The 20,776-nt window shown below is 34.7% G+C and overlaps 1 protein-coding gene across 1 annotated transcript in view; it reads right to left on the bottom strand.

Annotated features, from left to right (window-relative positions):
- Positions 1 to 11,814: 11,814 nt before the first annotated feature.
- Positions 11,815 to 20,776, bottom strand: part of LOC117124986 — a 28,220-nt gene continuing 19,258 nt past the window's right edge. Inside the window, exons 5-9 of the mRNA XM_033271335.1 lie at positions 19,901 to 20,132; positions 15,319 to 15,362; positions 12,920 to 12,946; positions 12,599 to 12,662; positions 11,815 to 12,008 (exon numbers count right to left, since the gene is read on the bottom strand). Coding sequence (XP_033127226.1) covers positions 11,940 to 12,008; positions 12,599 to 12,662; positions 12,920 to 12,946; positions 15,319 to 15,362; positions 19,901 to 20,132 — 436 coding nt within the window. The 3' untranslated portion in view covers positions 11,815 to 11,939. The remainder of the gene's footprint in view (positions 12,009 to 12,598; positions 12,663 to 12,919; positions 12,947 to 15,318; positions 15,363 to 19,900; positions 20,133 to 20,776) is intronic.

The following is a 20,776-nucleotide window of genomic DNA, read 5'->3' as shown; positions in this document are numbered from 1 at the left end:
AGAAAAGCAGTATTTAATATAATATTTAATAACAATGAATTTGATGTCACAACACCTATAAATTGTTCAAAATTTACCGATCAAGGACATTAATAGTAGATACAGTACATACAAATATTTGGCACCTGCAAATGAAGAAAAATCATAAAAATTAATTTTCAAATTAACTCACTTATTTTGCAATAACATGGAAATTATTGAATTTAAAATAAATAACAATGATTTTTATACTGGATAATGATAATAAAAAAATTCTATAAGTTTTCACAGTAAAATTATGGGTAAATGTTTTTAAAATTCTGCGTTCAAGTTGAATATTTTTAGGTTAATTTGAAATGAGAAGTTAATTTAAAAAATTATTTTTGTGATTTTTCTTTTTTGTATTTTGCATGGGCCAATACATCTTTAAAAAGTTAACAAGATATAAGACATACAATTGATCAAAAGCCTAAGGGTTTGTATTTATATATAAAAAAAAAGGAGGAGGCAATTTTCCAGTCTCCATTTGTAGGCTGGTTGAAATCTTTAAAGTGTCCCACACCACTACCCTTACAGATGTCATTAACTATACAAATTTGATGTAGAAACACCTACTGTTGATTGTTGTAAGCCTATAGAATTTATGATCAAACACCACACTGTCAGACTTTCCAATTTCTTTTTATACTGTACAAATTCATATGTAGTAGCCTATGTATTGATAAACAATTTACCGATAACTACATGATTTTGCACAGTACACTGAAATGCCCCATTTTGTCATATAGACCATACACTCAATCAAATGGCATTGTTTACAATTGTGTCTTACATACCTATAACAAACACAATACTTTAATACAGGGGTCCTCAATTGGCCCTGTATGAGCATCTAGCAGATTTTTTATTTTCAAAAAATTTGTAATTCGGGGCATTTCTAATTCGAAAGGGGAGGGGCACTCCCCTCCCAAACCATGCGCACCTGCCCTTCAAATTTATTCTATGAACAATTTTGGGCCCCTATTGCGATATAGTTAAGAACCCCTGATTTACTACGTATTTACAATACTGCCTTGACTGTAAACGTTGATGCTAGACCCCATACCCCAACTTAATTAAACTATGCACTATGGTGTTGACACTTTACTCCACTATGAGTCCTACAGTAGTGACCTACTGTACATACCTTAACGTAATAAAAATGATGCGTCAAGGGGTTTACTTCACCAAAAATTAAACAGTATACTAAACATTTCTTTAAATGGAGTAAAACTTAAAGACTAAATACTAAGACATGATAAAAATACATTAATATGTAAATCATAATACCGTACTCGCGCGAATAAGCGCCCTGTATGAATAAACACCGCTGTAAACATGGTTTACTTCACCAAAAATTAAACAGTATACTAAACATTTCTTTAAATGGAGTAAAACTTAAAGACTAAATACTAAGACATGATAAAAATACATTAATATGTAAATCATAATACCGTACTCGCGCGAATAAGCGCCCTGTATGAATAAACACCGCTGTAAACATGAAAATTTTTTAAAGCGCCCCTCCTTATTTGAATGAGCCGCCTCGATGCTTATTCATATTTTATCATATGATTGTTTTCTTAGCAAGCCAATAATCCAATCAATACTGGGACTGTTGTTGGTGTGGTTTGAGCTGCGGAGTGGATTCGCATTTTCCTTAGTATATCAATTTCAATTTTTTATATTTTCTCTTGGGCAGATGAGAGCTCCCCGAACAGTATCTTCCTTAACTTTCCTCTTACATTTATCTAGTCCTACTTTCATTTCCGATAAATTGCACTTTTCGCATGTTTGAATGCCCTGCAATGATCCAGCTAATCTCATCGGCAGATGGTGAACAAGCTTATACACCAGCACCACAACCACTAATTTCATCTGCTGTTGAAACTCACAGCATTCTCTCTGGACGATTAACTTTTCTGCATCAAAACCATTCGTAATCTTCGGTTTCCAGATATCCTTATATAACTTTAAAAATTATAAAAAAAATATTTTAAGCACCCGGGTGCTTATTAGCATGAGTACGGTACAGTTAGTATGATGGTTTATAATACAGTTTACAATTTTATTTTATTTTTTAAATTTTGTTATTTCTATGTAACTACCTATAACAAACAGAATACATGTATTTACAAAACTACCTTGTCTTCAAGCTGTAGCTGCTACAGGAATGTAGTCAGTCACTATTTTGTACAAGGCAGTCAAAGGGGGGCTACGGGTTTGAAATTTCTATAGTGCAGAAAGGGTCACTGCAAAGTTTGATTTGGAGGTTTCTTTTCTTTTCTTTAAAAAACCTGATTTGACAAAAAAAAGTGTGTAATGTGGCTGTAATCATTTCTAAATACAATTGTTTCCGCAAGAGAGATAAAGGTTAGAATGCGTATACATTTGATTTGAGTCAAATGCAATTGCAAGTCAATCTACATGCTGTTGACACTATTTATCATGCATGTGTGAAGAGGTTATTCACATCTATATCAGATGAAACTCACCCACTTTATGAGAAGCTGATTTGTTGTATCATACCTAGAAGTAGTAGTAGGATACGTTTGGCTAACTTTCACACAAGTCGTCATCTTCACTCTTTGTTCCTATGGGCATTAAACTCTTCAATACAAACTATAGTAGATATGATCTATCCTGAATATTAGGCGCTGATGAAAATTGCAATAATATTAATAACAATGGTGATTGTAATGTTGTAGTTATAATATTCGGAAACATTCATTCAAAGAATGAATATCATGCTCTATCAAGCTCACAAAGGCAGTTGTTAAACCATGGTAATATTAATTACAATAATAGTAATAATAATGATATTTAATATTAGTTGTAATAGTGGTAACTGTTATTATTATTATTGTTATTATTTTTATTATTATTGCTATTATTATTATATTGATAGTGGTGGTTGTGATGATAAAGATGGTAGTGGATGATATTGAAAGTGATTGCAAGAGACAGGGTCAACTGAGCACAAAATTATGAAAAAAATGAATATTGTACGAGTCTCTAAGATAGGATAATTACAGCTTGTTACAAGCAATAGATTTCTAAATGAAAAAGGCTCATAAATATTGGCTGCTGTAGCAGTTATGTCAGTGTATATTTTGATTATTTAGGCCTACTTGAAGGTAAAAAAATATGATTTTTCTGACATATAGTCATTTTTTAGAAAATCAATGCCTGTATAATTTGATAGCAATAGCACAAGGTTTTGATATTTTTGGTCTGTCGTTAAATTTCTAAAGTTAAACTTGGCTAAGTCGAAATACAAAGATTTTAATTATTTAGAAGGCATTTGTTATCATCCATTCCATTCTACCATCGTTCCATTCTATATTATGGAGAATATTTACTATACTCAATATTTTGAAATGATTAGTGTAAAACTATAGAGCATTGAGTGACAAATTTTTGACTTGCACAGTCGATTTGGGCGAGTTTGACTGAGCACAAAATTATAAAAAAATGAAGATTGTACAAGTCAACTCGCTCGCTAAAAAGGCTTAAACCAACTCAAAAAGAAAAGAAGCAACTCATCCTTTTAAACACGGTGCAACATTATTTACCGGTAAGTGTTCTTGTTGGCAATCTCTTTAGGGAGATTGCTGACAGTGCAAGTTCTAGCCTTAGCTACGTCTTGGTGCATCTCTTAATTTTGTTGGACGGTTTTGAAGAAGTATGTGACACTATGTTTTGAAATGAACTCCAAAGTCTGTCTTTTTTGTCAGAAATGATTTAGCAATCCAAATTATGGTTTTGACCCATAGTTTGAGAAGCAGGGCCTAGGCTTTGTCATTAGTCTCAGTCTAAGGTAAACAAATCTTGTTTGTATTGCTTTCTTACTTGCTTGCTTATCTTAACATTCAACAATTGCAATACCAGAATTAAATTATGGAAAAAATACCAAGGCAGCGAAAAACAAGTTCAGCCTCACTTTTTTTTCTATATTCCTTAAATGTATAAATGAAATTTCAAACTCGTAACTCCCCTATAAGGCCAGCATAGACAACTTTGTAGGATGCAGCCAATGCCATTTATTGACAGTTGGGCTGTCTCATACGACACAATCTGTATAATCGACATATACATCATCAGCTAGATAGTCGAAGGGTCGCCACGCCATCGACGTCCACAGTTTTCGGCGGTGGGCCTAGCCTTTGGCCATCCAAGACCTCTTTACAAGGCAGCAAGTTCCCTCCCCCATATCCAGGGGTCCCGCTCGGTTTTATGGCGCCGAACATCCCGCCAGTCACAGAGAGGTTACGGTCTCTTGTCTGCATTTTGTAGAAGTTAGTTGGGACTGACTAACCCCACAGACAACCTACCTGCTCTGCCTGGATGTAGTTTAACGTCATACCCAGGACAATAACTTTACATAGATCTTAAAGTCAGGCTCTGAAAGGAAAAAAATGTTATTTTGTTGATTTCTAAGACACAAAAAGGGTGTCTGATGAAAAAATGGGGAACGGTTAATGAGATACAGATTTTTTCCATATTCAAAAACCGGGGAAAAGGGGTGTAACCCCCCTATAATTAGGGGCGGCTCTTGAATCCATCGTTGGCGGATCCAGGAATTCAAAATACTCTAGACAGACCAAGGAAGGACTTTCACAGATCACCTCAGACCCACCATGTTTGGTGGTGGGATAAGAAAATGTATGATATTGCCGGAAATGTTACACTCATACTTAAATTCAAATATAATTTTCTATATTAAAAATTATATATTTCTTGCTCTGATCTTCGCCATAGCAAACTGTGCAAAGATCTAAACAAGAACCTAATGAAGATGAGTTTTGCAGTGAGATATTGACACGCAAGAAAAAAAATTCCTCAAAAATGTTATATAATACTGTACCGGTAAAAGTCGTTGCTTGCACGACTAATTAGATCAGGGCAGGGTGGACCTAGTTGGAAACCGCTTTGATTGGTCAAGGAGGTGTGGTGGATGGTTTTCTGGAACGTACGAGAGTCAGTCTTTCTATCCCAGAAAATGTGGACCTTTGGTAATTTGGGGAGCGGGGTTGCACTCGTCGCACCCCTTGCATACGGGCCTGATTTCGATACTGATTCTCGTCACACTGCTTGTGTATAAGCAAGACACTTTATCTGCTGCATTTGCCTCTCACCTAGTAATATAAATGGATACCTGGTGAAGATAATGATTCGGAATTTGAAATTAATAGTGCTGATTACACGCATTACCAGGAATACTCCCCAGGGAGTGGAGGAGGTTGCACGTTGTGTATGATTGATTCTGTATCCAATGACCTGGGAAAAATGCACCTTGAGTAGTTTTCTTTATATGTGCGCTATATAAATCCTATAAAATAAATTAAATGTGTTCAATTTTGTGTGTGATGCAAAATGAACAAAATCAAATATGGTAGTTGACAATGTAGAAGTGGTTGGCGCATCGGTTGTGGTTTGGACTCCCAACCTCGAGGTCGGGGGTTCTAAACTCTCGCTGTGCAAGTCGCTTGTGTCCTTGGGCAAGGCACTTTATCTACGGTTGTCTCTCTCCACCCAGGAGTACAAGTGGGTACCTGGTAGGTTCAAACACAGTCTGCGCTGAATACAGCTGCAACATTATGGAATTCCCCTTTGGGGCTTGAGTGTGTGTTCCATATGTGCTTGATCCAGTAATCCGGGGGTGATAATGTTCAAGCGCTTTGAGGTTGTGTCAACGGGAGGCGCTATATAAATCCAGAATTATTATTATTATTATTAATCCAATGTAGTGATGACAATAATAGTGATAACTGTAATTATAATAAGACAATCAAATATAGTAATGACAATAATAGTGATAACTGTAATTATAATAAGACAATCAAATATAGTAATGACAATAATAGTGATAATTGTAATCATAATAAGACAATCCAATGTAGTAACGACAATAATAGTGATAACTGTAATTATAATAATTATGGTGGTTATTATAATAATAATAATAATAATAATAATAATAATAATAATAATAATAATAATATTATTATTTTTATTCTTATTATTATTATTATCATCATTATTATTATTATTATTATTAATTTACAATAAAACAGGATTAGGGAGATAGGGAGCACACAAAACTATTTTTTTCTTTTGAAGACAAAGTGTTTTCTGATTCTGATTAGAGATTTATTTGTTTAAACATAACACTTTTTCAACTCTCTTCCTTATCTTTTAATTTTCTTGCCCAAGGACACATGCAAGGGTTTTGAATCCCTGACATTGAGTATTTATGTATGATACAATGTGATTTTGTGTGCTTGATTCAAATGTGGGTGGATATAGATTGGCTTGAGTAAAATATATATAAAAAAAACACAACCATCATCCCCTTTGTAAGGGGGTAACTAAATATAATTTTAGTCAGGTTTTAGAACACACACTCCATAAAATGCCACTTTTCACAACAATCACAAGATTTAATATTAATGAATTTGATATCATATAACAATGAATTAATAATTTTTAATAACAATGAATTTGATGTCACAACACCTATAAATTGTTCAAAATTTACCGATCGAGGACATTAATAGTAGATACAGTACATACAAATATTTGGCACCTGAAAATGAAGAAAAATCATAAAAATTAATTTTCAAATTAACTCACTTATTTTGCAATAACATGGAAATTATTGAATTTAAAATAAATAACAATGATTTTTCATAGTAAAATTAAGGGTAAATATTTTTTTAAATTCTGTGTTCAAGTTGAAAATTTTTATGTTAATTTGAAATTAGTAGTTAATTTAAAAAATGATTTTTGTGATTTTCCTTTTTTGTATTTTGCATGGGCCAATACATCTTTAAAAAGTTAACATAAGATATAAGACATACAATTGATCAAAAGCCTAAGGGTCTGTATTTATATAAAAAAAATGGAGGAGGCAATGTCCCAGTCTCCATTTGTAGTCTCCATTTGTGTCCTACACCACTACCCTTACAGATGTCATTAACTGTACAAATTTGATGTAGAAACACCTACTGTTGATTGTTGTAAGCCTATAGAATTTATGATCAAACACCACACTGTCAGACTTTCAAATTTCTTTTTATACTGTACAAATTCATATGTAGTAGCCTATGTATTGATAAACAATTTACCGATAACTACATGATTTTGCACAGTACACTGAAATGCCCCATTTTGTCATATAGACCATACACTCAATCAAATGGCATTGTTTACAATTGTGTCTTACATATCATAAGGAATATTTACTATATAAACAAATATATATATATATATATATACAAACAATATATAACAAAAAAAGTATAAAAAAATTTAAAAAAATTATTACAATAAATGTGATTAAATGTAAACATTTCAAAACTATAATATTTAATATAAAGAAGCTTTTGATTGAACGATGACGGTAAGACCTAGAATGTAATAAAGTCACATAGAGCCCATTAGCACATGTAAGGACGTTAAGTTGTCTAAATTCTAGGACGGAGTGTGGCCCGAATATACCTTTTTATAGGTAATGCAGAATGGTCACGGATGAGCGAATCCATTCTACGTTGACATCATCACACGAATCAAAATCTCCCTTTAATTATACTACTGTACTAATGATTGTCCACTAAATATACACCACACTAACCAAAATTTGCTACTAAACTAATGTCCTAGTGACCCTGGCAAACTACTGTATGCGTCATGGGGTAGGGACGTTAAATAAACTAAGATCATAAAGAGGGGATTTCACTCTGACCAAAACCTAGACCCCCATACCTCAATGTAATTAGCTTATGCATCATGGGGTTGGGATTTTACTCCACTATTACAGTAGGTCCTAGAGACCGCATACCCCTCTCTATAGCTGAAAAAAAATTCTTGTGTTGACCACGTTTTGGGAAAATCCAAAAAATAGGTAAGTCAATAGGAAAAGTTTTTTTTTTTTTTTTCCATATTGAAGAGCAAAACGATCGCATAACACTGTTGCATTGCCTACCGTTGCAAGGTAAGCCTATTCCAGCCTTTTTAAATCATTAAAAAAAAACATTTTTTGTAGTAAAAAAAAAAAAAAAAATTTTTTTAAATAAAATGCTGGCCCTCAGCTACTTCTAAGACTAACAAAGGAATGCCTCACATCTCCATTCATTTGTAGGCTTCCCCCCTCATAATTAGCCTTCCACACCACTGCCCTATGTTAATAGGCACTTCAATGAACTGAGACAAAATGACTACAAAAGGTTGGTTGATGTGAAAATAAATAAGGAATGACGAAGTATTTTAGAATTGGATGGAATGGAAGGAAAAGGTCTGTAACAGGCTGACTTTTGTGAATTGAAAGACGATGGAAGGGAGATATTGGTACACCATGGTAGACAAGTTTGGCATTCTAGACCTGGATAATAAAGAAGAATGTTTGAGAACAGGAAAGTAGTTCAATGTAACATCTCTAAAACTGAAAATGGAATAAATATAAATTTAAATGTCATAACCTTAATAATTAATTTGTTGCCTTTCTAAAGCCAACATTCAGAAAATCCTGCTGAGATCAAAACATCTTGATAAGCAATTGATATTCATGTGTGCCTAGGCCTGGCCAAATCGATAAAGACAAAAAGTTGAGGGGATGGAAATATACACATGGTACTCAGAAATGCATACAAAACTACTTAAACAAGACGGCTTAAACAGGCAAAAATGGCGACGGACTTCAGACCTTGTAAGAAGCACCAGTATAGACTTTAAAGCCTGGTTTCTGTTTAAAATAGAACAAGACCAAAAGTAGAATAAGAGACAAAGAAGGCCTGACCAATGGTATTGCATTTGTGACCCCTCTTGTACAAAAACCTATCTTGAACCGAGATGTGGAAGAAAGTAACCAGTTTGTCTACAGATGCATCTTCTCTTTAAGGTAAAAAACAGCCAAACACAACGAATTCCAACTTACTGAAGTCAATGATGACAATGCCTAACAGAATTGGTTACCTGAACAGTTACCAATTTTTACTTAAAAATCTTTAATATTAATGTAAGTCAAAAAAATTAAAATTACAGTGATGATGGTAATGGTAGAATATTTGTAGAGCGCCTTCCACAAAAAAATCCTCTTAAGGCGCTGACAGTGTCAGACTCCCAATCATATTTAAAAACGGAAAAAAACAAATAAATAAAATAGAATAAAAAACAAAACAAAAAGACAAAGCCGTTCAGGTAATGAAGTGAGACGGCAACCAAAAATGGTAGAAAAACCGTGAACATGATAGGCCTACTCCCGATGCCACCACAACCGTGTACACACAGATGCGCATCTCCAGTAGTTTCAACCTGGGATAATATAAGCCTCGGCTCTACTCGTGCACTGCTAAGGTGGTGATGCTGGCTCAAGTTAGGGATTTATGACTTCCAGGTTAAAAATACCAATAAGAATTTGAAACATGGTCGTGGGTTCGATTACCACCCGAAGCACTTGCAATGTTTTTTGCAAGCTCTTTGGAAACATACTGAGTATTCAGTATGAAATCACATCAGGTAGGGCAAACACCATTTCATAAAAATAAATAAAACAATAAAATAAACTACTGGTACAAAAAAACAAAAAACTACAAGAAAATTTGAGAGCAGGCAGGAATGTAATGGCCAGTGATGTTGTACTGTACTTTTAAAAAGTAATTTTTAAACACTGTAATATTTATATATTTTCATGTTTATTTTCTACCTTGTTCTTTTAGTTAATTGCTTCAATTTTGAAGTCAACTCTTGTGCTCGACAAAGCAGTAAATGTACAAATTCAGTGAGGATTTTACAAAGGAAAGGTTCTAGAAATACTATTACCAGTAAATTACAGTACCGATTGCGGACAGTGCTCTCTTTGCCTGCACTTTGCCTGCGGGCATCGCAGCCTATATATAATTATTATATCGATACGTCATATATTTCAATACACACAGGGAGGTCAATACAAAAGTATGGCATAAAAAGAACATACTGCAGAGACAAACTTAACTGTTATTCAGAGTATACTGTACATAAATTATTTTCTAATATCTTATAGCCTTTACAATCATAGAAAATATAGCCCATAATAATAGGGGAAGTGTTGTCTACGCTCAATTTTGCGTTTTTACATTATCGATTATATCAGCCTAACCAATTGCCATTTCAAAATCGTATTAAGTGAGCATAAACTTCAGGTGAATGTTGAATGTAATGTACCGTGCGTCATAATTTCAAGATGCTCGAAATCACTTTTTGACTAAATTAAAGCACATTTCAGGCCATTTTGAGCATTTCAAAATTTTTCGTAATTTTCCACTACGCGCGCGCACTTTTACTTGAGCAGCACGTATGGAAGCTAGAAATTAGTTTTTTTTTACATATTTTGGGATCCTGAAATTGTTTTCACAAATTTCCATTGTTTCCGGTCATCTTATGGCCAATAGCAATGTCGTACGTGCGCATCAAACATAGGTATCTTTGCGGGGATTTGTGCCGATATTCAGTGAAAATATGCTAAAGTAAGGCATATTTTAAATCAATTATAGTTCCTTAGGATGAAAGGTGACCCCCAATTTTTATTAAATATTGTGAAAGCACATAAGCTGTAAGTATGATTTTATAGATCATAATGGCTGATCGGACATTGTGACGTCATCATATTGCCATCTAAATTCAACAAACTGAATTTTATTGATGACGTCATTTTTGAAAATGCGCATTTGAGTGTATCTTGCTTATCCTTTATTCGATGGTCTTCCAACTTGAGTATGTTATAGCTGAGACAATTTTCTTTCAAATATGTGACTTCTTTTTACTTTTTGATGACGTCATCATGGTCAAAAAAATGTTTTTTCTGACCCCCTCATCTTTCTTTCCTCAAAACGTCAACATTTATATATGCATAAAACCATGAATATTTTTAATCAGTTATAGTTCCTTGGGATAAAAGGTGACCCCCAATTTTTATTACATATTCTGTAAGCACATGAGTTGTAGATACAATTTTATAGATCATAATGGCTGATCGGACATTGTTACGTCATCATATTGCCATTTGAATTAAGAAAAAACTGAATTTTTATTTATTAATTTTACATTACTTTTTATACTCTTTTGAACCTGTGAGTATGTTATAGCTAAATCAATTCTCTTTCAGACGTGTCCCTTTATTTTTCATTTTGATCACGTCAGCATTATCAAAAGAATGAATTTTTAGAGCCCTTTTATCTCTCATTCTTAAAAGTAAAAAATAGAACACAGAGAGGGCGGCAGACTGTATTTCGACGCTATCAGACATATATATAGGTTATATGAAGGGAAAATTTGTGTGGCATTACCAACTAACAGACGGTTTTAAAAACACTTGACAATGTTTAATTTCATGCGCCATTACTGTACACGCACACATTGTGACGTGTGCGTGTGTTAAAATTTGAAAATTCTCAATATCACTATTCAGATAGTTTAAAGAACGTTTTGGATCATTTTCAGCATTCCAAAACTTTCCATATTTACGCGCCATACGTTCATTTCCACGCACACAGCACGTACTGAAGCTGGAAATCACGTTTTGTTACATATTTTGTGTTCCTGACACTGTATTCATATCAGGAGTCACTCTTTGTGCCATTACAGTGCTCACGGGCATCAAGACGTACGTGTACGCATGCATAAATCTTTTAAAATGCTCAAAATTATTCTTTTTTAAAAAACTAATTACAGCATACTTTAGCATATTATGAAACTTTTCAATCAGCACCGCGCGCGCTTTATGAGGGTCAAAGTACGGCGGATCACCAAACTCGTCCTCAGTGACGAGCTCAAATCTAGTTATTATTGTTATATAATCTTAACTCATGCTGATCAGTGTTACCAATCTGTAGTTCCTGGCTTCAGTAAGTGACAGATGTTCCACCTCTTGTTTTAACTCCATCTATTTACTCACTGAAGCTGTTTACGAAAAGTTTATGCACAACAGGCTCCAACCGTTTTATGGATGTGGAAAACTAATGCAAAATAAAAGAAAAACATAATGTAATAAAAAACAATAAAATGTAATGAATGGATGTTCATACTACTTTTGCAATCAAACGAAGTAATAAGAAATTAATTTATAAAATACAATAACAATTTCCTTGCTGAGAGATGCATTTCTTTTGACAACAGTATTTTCACCTTTCATGCATTTTTGGATTAGTAGGCAAGGAAATTCTCACCTTTTGATAGACTGACTAATCAATCTATCAATCAATCAATCAATCAATCAATCAATTTAAAAGGCAATTAAGTTTAGCTAATGAACAATAACTTTAATATTTGGATCTCATACCTTGTATATTTTAAGGGGTTTTAAGCTAAGAAAATATGTTCCTCAACAATTAACAGACAAATTAGATGAATATTAATACAGTTTGAAATTTATTTTAGTAGGAATGTTTACAGTAAATTGTTAATTGTTTTCCCTCAGTGTCACTGGAAGTTAATTGAGCTTTGTAAAATGAGCAATTCAACTGAAATATTGTTCAAGTAAATAATAATTTTATAAAATAAATCTGTCAAACAATTAAAGAATACATAAATAAATTCTCAGGCTTACATTTTCAACCTTATTCTCCAACTCCATTTTACCACACTGGATGATTTTGCACTCCACCAATGCTCTACAAAACAGATAGAATAACCAAGTTAGCAAATGCATACATGTTTAAAGTTCAACAATGAAATAGATATTTTTCAGAAGTAATTGGTGTATTAAAAAGCTGTATTATTAAATATATAAAATGGCATTTACATCAACCTTATTAATAATACAGAAAATAATTAATAACACTAGCATAAGTATTAGAACATTACAAGCTTTATTTCACATTGTTGTTTTCTTTCATTTTTTTTTAATCACTTTACTATCTTAACTTACCTCAGTTCTTGTTGTCTATCTTGAAATCTGCAGATAAGATAATAATTGAGTATTCTCTCATTATCATTAATGATATCATTGTTATTTGGCATATTAATATTGTATTATCTACATATTAATACCACTAGATATTTTCCATATTTCTTATGAAATCTAGATACTACTGTATTTTCTTCTAATTAGAAAATGTTCATGCTCAGTGATTTAGTTATTATTAGTTCTGTAGGTTTGGGTTAGAACTCAAATTTGAAAAGACAAGAAAAACGTACTTTAAGATCTAAAAAGAGCCTCATGCAACTGATGAAAAAAAAAAAGAAGAAAAACATCTTCCTTCTAAATCAAAATTGTCCACTTCCTTTGACAAAACTAATGACAACTTAACTTCTGACCCATACATTTGCTACTTGTTGTAAGTCCAAATTTATAATTCCCTGCTCTACTTACACGGGGTATATAGCATGGCCGGCGGAACCGGGGCAGCCCGGGCCCCCCACTTTTTGGAAAAAAATATATAATGTCTGGAGATTTTTGTATGATCGGAAAGAAATGCAAAAAAAAAGAAGAGGGAAGAAGGAGGAGAAGGATGGGAAAGAGAATGTTTATCCGGTCCCCGACCGAGTTACATTTTCTCTCAATTCACATTGGCGGATCTGGGGGAGGGGGTCATCAGTCCTGACCCCTCCCTTGGGCCCAAAAAAAAAGAATTCTAGACCTACCTTTTAAGGACCTGTGAGCTGAATTTTTTTTTACATTTAAGAAAATTAGAATTTTGAAGAACATAAAAGTCATTAAAACACAATTCAAATGTCGAAAAAGCTCATTTCCCGCCATCTAAGAATCACAATTTTCCTGGGGCGAGAACACCCAGACCACCCTTTCTTGTTGGGATTTATCGATTCATGGAAAAAAGAATACGCATGCAACTACTCATTTGTTTATGTGTATACACACATAAAATAAAAAATGAGAAAAACTTAACTGACCATTTTCCAGAGGGGAAAACCTTGAATTTTGTAGAAATTAAAAAGTCATTTATAAATGACATTTCAGAATTCAGGAAAGCTCATTTCCCGCCATCTAGAAATGGAAATTTTCCCGGGGGAACCCGGACCCTCTTTTTCTTTGGTGTGCATTGATTCATTGAATCATTTTCAAGAGGGGGAAAACCTTGAATTTTGAATTACTTAAAAGTAATTAAAAGACACCTCAGAAGTTGGGAAAACTAATTTTTCCGCCTTCTAGGAATCAAAAATTTCCGGACCCCCTTTCTTGTTGGGATTTATCGATTCATGGAAAAAAAATTTGTATGCAACTACTCATATTTTCTTTAAATTTTTATGTATGTACACACACATAAGGCCTATTTATTGTAAAAACAACAGGAAAAAATTACCTGACCGTTTTCAAGAGGGGAAAACCTTGAATTTTGAAAGAGCTTTAATTAAAATCGCTAAAAGATACTTTAGAAATTGGGAAAGCTCATTTCCCACCATTTAGAAATCAACATTTTCCCGGGGAGAATCCGAACCTCCCTTTTCTCTTTGGGTTCATTGATTCATTATAATAATTTTCAAGAGGGGAAAACCTTGAATTTTGAAGAACTTAAAAGTAATTAAAAGACAACTTAGAAGTCGGGAAGCTCATTTCTCGCCTTCTAGGAATCAAAATTTTCCCAGGGGAGAACCCCCAGATCCCCCCTTTTCGTTTTGGGATTTATCGATTCATGGGAAAAAAAATCGTATGCAACTACTCATTTAAAAAAAAAATTTTTATGTATGTATACACTCATAAGGCCTATTTACTTTAAAAGCAATGGGAAAAATTACCTGAACGTTTTCAAGAGGGGAAAACCTTGAATTTTGAAGAACTTAAAAGTAATTAGGACACCTCAGAAGTCGGAAAAGCTCATTTCCCGCCATCTAGGAATCAAAATTTTTCCGGGGGAGAATCCCCAGACCCCCCTTTTCTTTGCAGCGTATCGATTCATTGAAAAAAGAAAACGTAGGCCTACGCAACTACTCATTTTTTTTCATGTATGTTTACACACATATCAGGCCTATTTACTGTAATAAGAATTAGAAAGTTTACCTGACCGTTTTCAAGAGGGGGAAAACCTTGAGTTTTGAAGAACAAAGTCATTAGACACCTAGCTCAAAAGTCGAGAAAAGTCATTTCCCGCCATCTAGAAATCAAAATTTGATTTGAATCCAGATCTGCATGATTCATATTCCCATTCATCTTATAAGTGGGCCCTCCTCCCCACTTTGAAAAACGTTCCGCCGGCCCTGTATAGCACAGGTTAACAGGTGAAATTGACATACACTATAAATTTACGACAGTCAAAAAAATAATTAAAAAATTACTTCTAATTAGTAAAATTAGAGAAAGTCCTACAGTACCTTCGTTGGAAAACTTGATCAACTCTGATTTTTCGATTGACAAGCTATTAAAAGAAATAATAAATTGCAAGCCTAATTATTTCATTGGTAATTTAAGAAGCAAAATATTGAAGTCATTTCTAGGGGTAAGCTCACAGCACAATACATGGCAAAATATTAAGCCTTAAAAATTGTTAGACCCAATGAGAAGGCATAAGTCGGCTGGGCTAAGTAATGTAGCATCCTTGAGCCAGGGACGTATCCGGGGGGTGGGGGGAAACCGAGATCCAGGGAGCCGTGGGAGCTGCGGTTCCCCCCCTTTGTACACAGTGTTAAAATTTTAAAGCTTGTTCTTGAGCCAATACAAATTCTTTCCTGGGATCACTCAAAATGAATACTTCTAAGCATGTAATTATGCATCAGTACACGTAATACATAGGCCTAATAGAACACATAGGCCTAAGCGTGATTTAAAAAAATCTTAAATCCATAAATCTCAGGCCAGTTCTTTTAAGATAGAAATGCGATACTGTGGTTCAATTTCGTTTTTATCCTTTTGCAAGTTTCTTTTAATGTTTGTTTAATAATACTACTACTAATAGTAATAATGATAATAATAACAATGATGATGATGACGATAGTAATAATTGATAATAATATTAATAGCAATAAAAAGTGAAGAAAATTGTGCTAAATGTGAAAAAAAAAAGTTGTGATTTGTTGATCATACTATAGTATATATAGTTAAAGCTTAGTAAGCTATAATTAGGCCTAAGTTATCCTGGATATTAAGTAGATCCCTGATAAAAGATCATGAGAAATTTGTTGGCGTTTCATTTTGACTATAATGGTAATGTGATGATGATAAATTTTACTATATAAAAGTGTCATTTCCGGCCATCTCGAAAGGTACCATTTCCTCAAATTTTCTCACCTCAGCCCCCAGCCATGGTGGGGCTGAGGTGGTTGTCGACTCACAAAATGCCCTCCCCCTCCACCTTTCAAAACAGGTCTGTACCCTTCCCTGGGTATGACATTAAACTCCATTGAATCGCCTCCTGATGTATGTCTTAGTGACTGCTGTTTATTTTTAGGATGTGATCTGGTTTTTTACGTCCATTTTTCGTGATTATGACTATTCTGGCAGTGGATAAAGAATGTTTTGAGCAGAGGTGGATTTAAGGCCCCCCCCCCCTTCATTTTTTTAAGGAAAAAAAAGAAGAAAAATGTATTCAAATTGAAGTGCAAGAGTGTAATTTCTGGCCATCTAGAGATGCCCTAGTCATAAATTTTCTTACCTCAGCCCCAACCATGGTGGGGTTGAGGTGGGTGGTTCCTCGTTCTGTGAAAGTCCCTCCCTGGTTCACCTCTCTTTTGAATTCCTGGATCTGCCACTGTTGATTTATTATACAATAATTTTTGCGCTTATTTATAATGCGTCTATTGCAATTTTCAATTTATCCTCTCAAACAATCCTAAGAACGTTCAGAGTGCGCTACTTCACAGGGGATTCGCCTCCTTGACCCCGCCGCGAGGTCCTACGTAATTTGCATAATGGCTCCCCCCCCCCTTTCAAAATCCTGGCTACGTCCCTGCCTTGAGCTAACGTTGTTTGTAGGTATTTCCTATATTAACAGATTAAATTGGCTTATAGCCTTTTCCCAGAAATAACCATAATGCCTTTAGGAGCCATTAGTGTATTAAAACTTTCGGGCTGCTGCATGGAAAACTACTACACTAATTGCTTATGTTTGATGATTACTACTTTCATTTATTCCCTTAACCAAAGAATACAAACAAGAAGCTGCCATACTTGTGACACTTCAACTGCTATCGGCTATCCTTCGTCAGGCAACGAACTGCTTCAATGTTTGTTCAGCAGATTTTACTTTTGAGACCATAACAGGAACATCCAAAATTAAACACAGAAAACTGTCTTGGATGCATAGGAAAAGAAGAAAATCAAAGAAGCAATATGGATGTGGATATATGGATCAGAAGACCACATTTAATGAAAATCCTACATTCATGACCAGAGGGGCCTGCAGAGGACACTCCTGTTATGGCTACAACAGTAACAGTTCATTTGATGAAGGCAGCTAATACCAGCCAGTGGCGTAGAAAAGTTTTTTTCATGGGGGGGGGGATGATTGGCGTGTTAGCCAGTGTCGTAACAGGCATGGGGGGCAGGGAGAAAACTGCCCCTCTCCTGACAGTTTTTACCGGGTTGACCAAGCCATCGTACCGGGCTGGGTAATAAGAGAAAAGAAAGAGGGGAGAGGGAAGGAAAGAGAAAGAAGAAAAAAAGAAAAGGAAAGAAAAAGAAAAAAAGAGAAAAGTAAAGACAAGAATAAAAAGGAAGATATCATAATGACCAGACTCACAACACCCTGCAACCCCTTCTCCACTTCAAAAACTGTCATAACTCCTTTGATCTATGCTGCCCGATGGCTTAACCACTGGGGGACAAGGGGAAAATACCTATCTTTGAAACATCAGTAATGTTATGTCAATTCCAAGAATGTTTAAGGATATATCGGTTGATGAGGAATTTATTGATTAGGCCTATAATAGCAAATTGCATCAATTTATTTTGCAAAAACAAGAATTCCAGCTTCAGAGGGGGGGGGGCCACATCCCCTGTCCGCACAAGGGCACACATTGGCGCCAACACCATGCGCGTAACAGGGGTATTGGGTCAGAGTGGGTATTTATTTTCCCGGTTAGTAATTTACCATACCCACCCCACCCCACTCCCCATATAGAAAACAATACGACATAGGGTTTGTCTTATTTATAATATAGGCCACACACGTGTGTTTGAAACTAAATATAAGCATTTTCATCATGGTTTTATTTATTATAAACATATTCTTTCACCATCAATACACATTGAGGCCTTCTTTAAGGTTAAAACGATCTACCTTAAATTTGTCTTTCTTGAGTTTGGGACTATTATTAGGCCTATGTGTTTAAATGACTTAAAAGGATAAACCTTAAAAAGCCCTAAAAAAAGCACGCGAAGCGCGCAAAATATTTTTGTGTTTTTAATTCTGATTTCGTCGGAATTGATGAAAACTCCCTAAAATGTGCAATTTATAGAGGAAATTGGCCTACCGTAACAAGAAATGCGCACAAAGAATTTGAGAATTTTAGGCACTTTCAGAGGATGCATTTGTCAAGGGGTGGGAAAAGATTTTCCAAAGATGGATATTTTTCCCTTGTCCCCCCGGTGTTTTTAATTCTAATTTTGTTGGAATTGATCAAAACTCCCTAAAATGTGCGATTTTTAGAGGTACGTGTTGGTTAGTCTACAAATGTCGCCTAAAGTAATTGATTTTACCCGGCAGAACGAAAGAAGGAAACTCCGCTTTTCAGTCGTCTTAGGCCCTTTTTTTGACAAACAATGACCTTTCAGAGGTCAAATTGCTGTCAAGAATATGAATTGGCTGCTTCGCAGCAATAACAATAGTGATTACACAGTGTTAATGTGTACAGTATATTTAAAATTATCACAGATGCCATACTTTATTAAGCAAATAGTAGAGCTCCGCATAGTACATTATAGGAAAATGATTATATGAAGGTTAGATTTAATGCTTGAAAAAATTTCCTGAGGGCCTGCAAGGCCCAAAGTGAATTTTTGAATGCATTTTGAAATCTAACCTGAGTATAATAATTTTCCGCTAGTGTACGATGCATGCTCTACTAATTGGTTTATATAATAAATCGCCGTCTTTTAATGTTAGTTTTGATAACCTACTGTTGTAGCAGTCATCGGTTGCTATAGTGATATGATCAGTATACTGTGTGCGTATTTTACATTTAGCTGTGCGTATGCTTACTTGTGCTGCTGCAGGACGCATTAACTACACATCAGCAGTACAGTCTTTATATTACGGATACAATGAATAACTATTGTAATTTGTATTGTGTTAGAACTACTTGTTTGTAATGTTATTTTGAAACATTCGTCAAAGAAATAAACATTTCTTAAAGCATTTGAGAGAGAATACAGTCACTGACTTTTTGGTCGGAGCAGGCAGGTAAAAATCGTGCGATGATATCTTAACTACGCTGGGCTACGACCAAGTACTACTAGTAGGAGGAGGCCTCGGCAATATAACAGAGCACAGCACCTGATGATTAAGGAACTTAAAGTGCCTCATGAAACAGGCAACAGTGCAATAAAAATGTTTATATTTTTTTGGTATGGTATGATATTAAATGCCAGATTCAGTGAACAGTTCTATCTGTGATTACTATCTATATAAAGTGTTTTGTATACAGTGGGAATCATGGACTCAAGGCCAATTGCCATCTCCTCCCACACCCACAAAATTTTCCCAAAAAATGGAGAAAAAATAATACTATATTCAAACCAGGTGAATCATGGACTAAGGCCAATTGCCATCTCCTCCCACACCCACAAAATTTTCCCAAAAAATGGAGAAAAAATAATACTACTGTATATTCAAACCAGGTGGGACTGAGGTGGTATCAAACCTCCTAGCGTGTGCATGTGTTCCCCTCTTCTTCAAATTCTTGGATCCGCCACTGGTATACACAACATTAACAATTGAATAATGCATTGCTAACTTACATTAACAAGACTTCTTGTGAATGAATTCAGCTTCTGCTGCTCCAAGTCAATTCTTGTTGCACCATCTTCCACTTCTGTACCTACTTTATTGCTTACGCATTCAGTTGGTCTTTCTAATAAAACATCTATGAATCCTTGGGACCTACTTAAACTTCCACCTATTCTTCTTAGCTTAATCCTGATCTGCTCCATAGTTGTGTTAGATGGGTTTTCACCATCCAATCTCTCTTTCCTTAATATGAAAATGAATTAGATTCAATGCATTATGGAGGTATTTGCTAGCTAAGCCAATTCAATGGTGGTCAGTTGGAACTTAACATAGAATCAACAAACAAAAATATTTGACAACCCCTCTTTAAAATGTGTAGCCGCTCCAAAGAAATGTGCATTTTTTAAACTTTTTTGATTTACTTTTTTTATTTTATTGTTATTATTTTAATTGTTATTTGTATTTTCTCGTTTGGCCTATATTATTAAAAGCGCATAGGGGCAATGTGCAAAATGCGCTATATAACTATAACATTATTATTATTACTATACTCCAAAGTTTTGGAACCAACTACCTGACATTGTGCATGACTCTCCATTTCATTTTTCATTTCATATCTTTAGGCACGAGGGCCAAAGATATGCCAATAAGTGAACTTAATCACTATCCTACGTGGCATATCCATTTAACAACAGGGGACTTAATGGACCAGTACACCGGGGTAACCCCCTACTCTTCTCGAATGATGTACCAGGTTCTTTAAAGTGCACACAAGCCAAATGCGTACACTGGGCCTACGGTTTAAAGTCCTTAAAGAACCATTGGCGAGTGAGCCGTTCGAACCAACGCCGATATTAGAGCTGAAGGTCACGGTGCCCCTGACTTAA

This window comes from Anneissia japonica, unplaced genomic scaffold, assembly GCF_011630105.1.
Source record: "Anneissia japonica isolate Jap-2015-1 unplaced genomic scaffold, ASM1163010v1 scaffold284924_len52403_cov107, whole genome shotgun sequence".
Taxonomy (NCBI): Eukaryota; Metazoa; Echinodermata; class Crinoidea; order Comatulida; family Comatulidae; genus Anneissia; species Anneissia japonica.
This window is presented reverse-complemented; position numbering and strand designations above follow the sequence as displayed.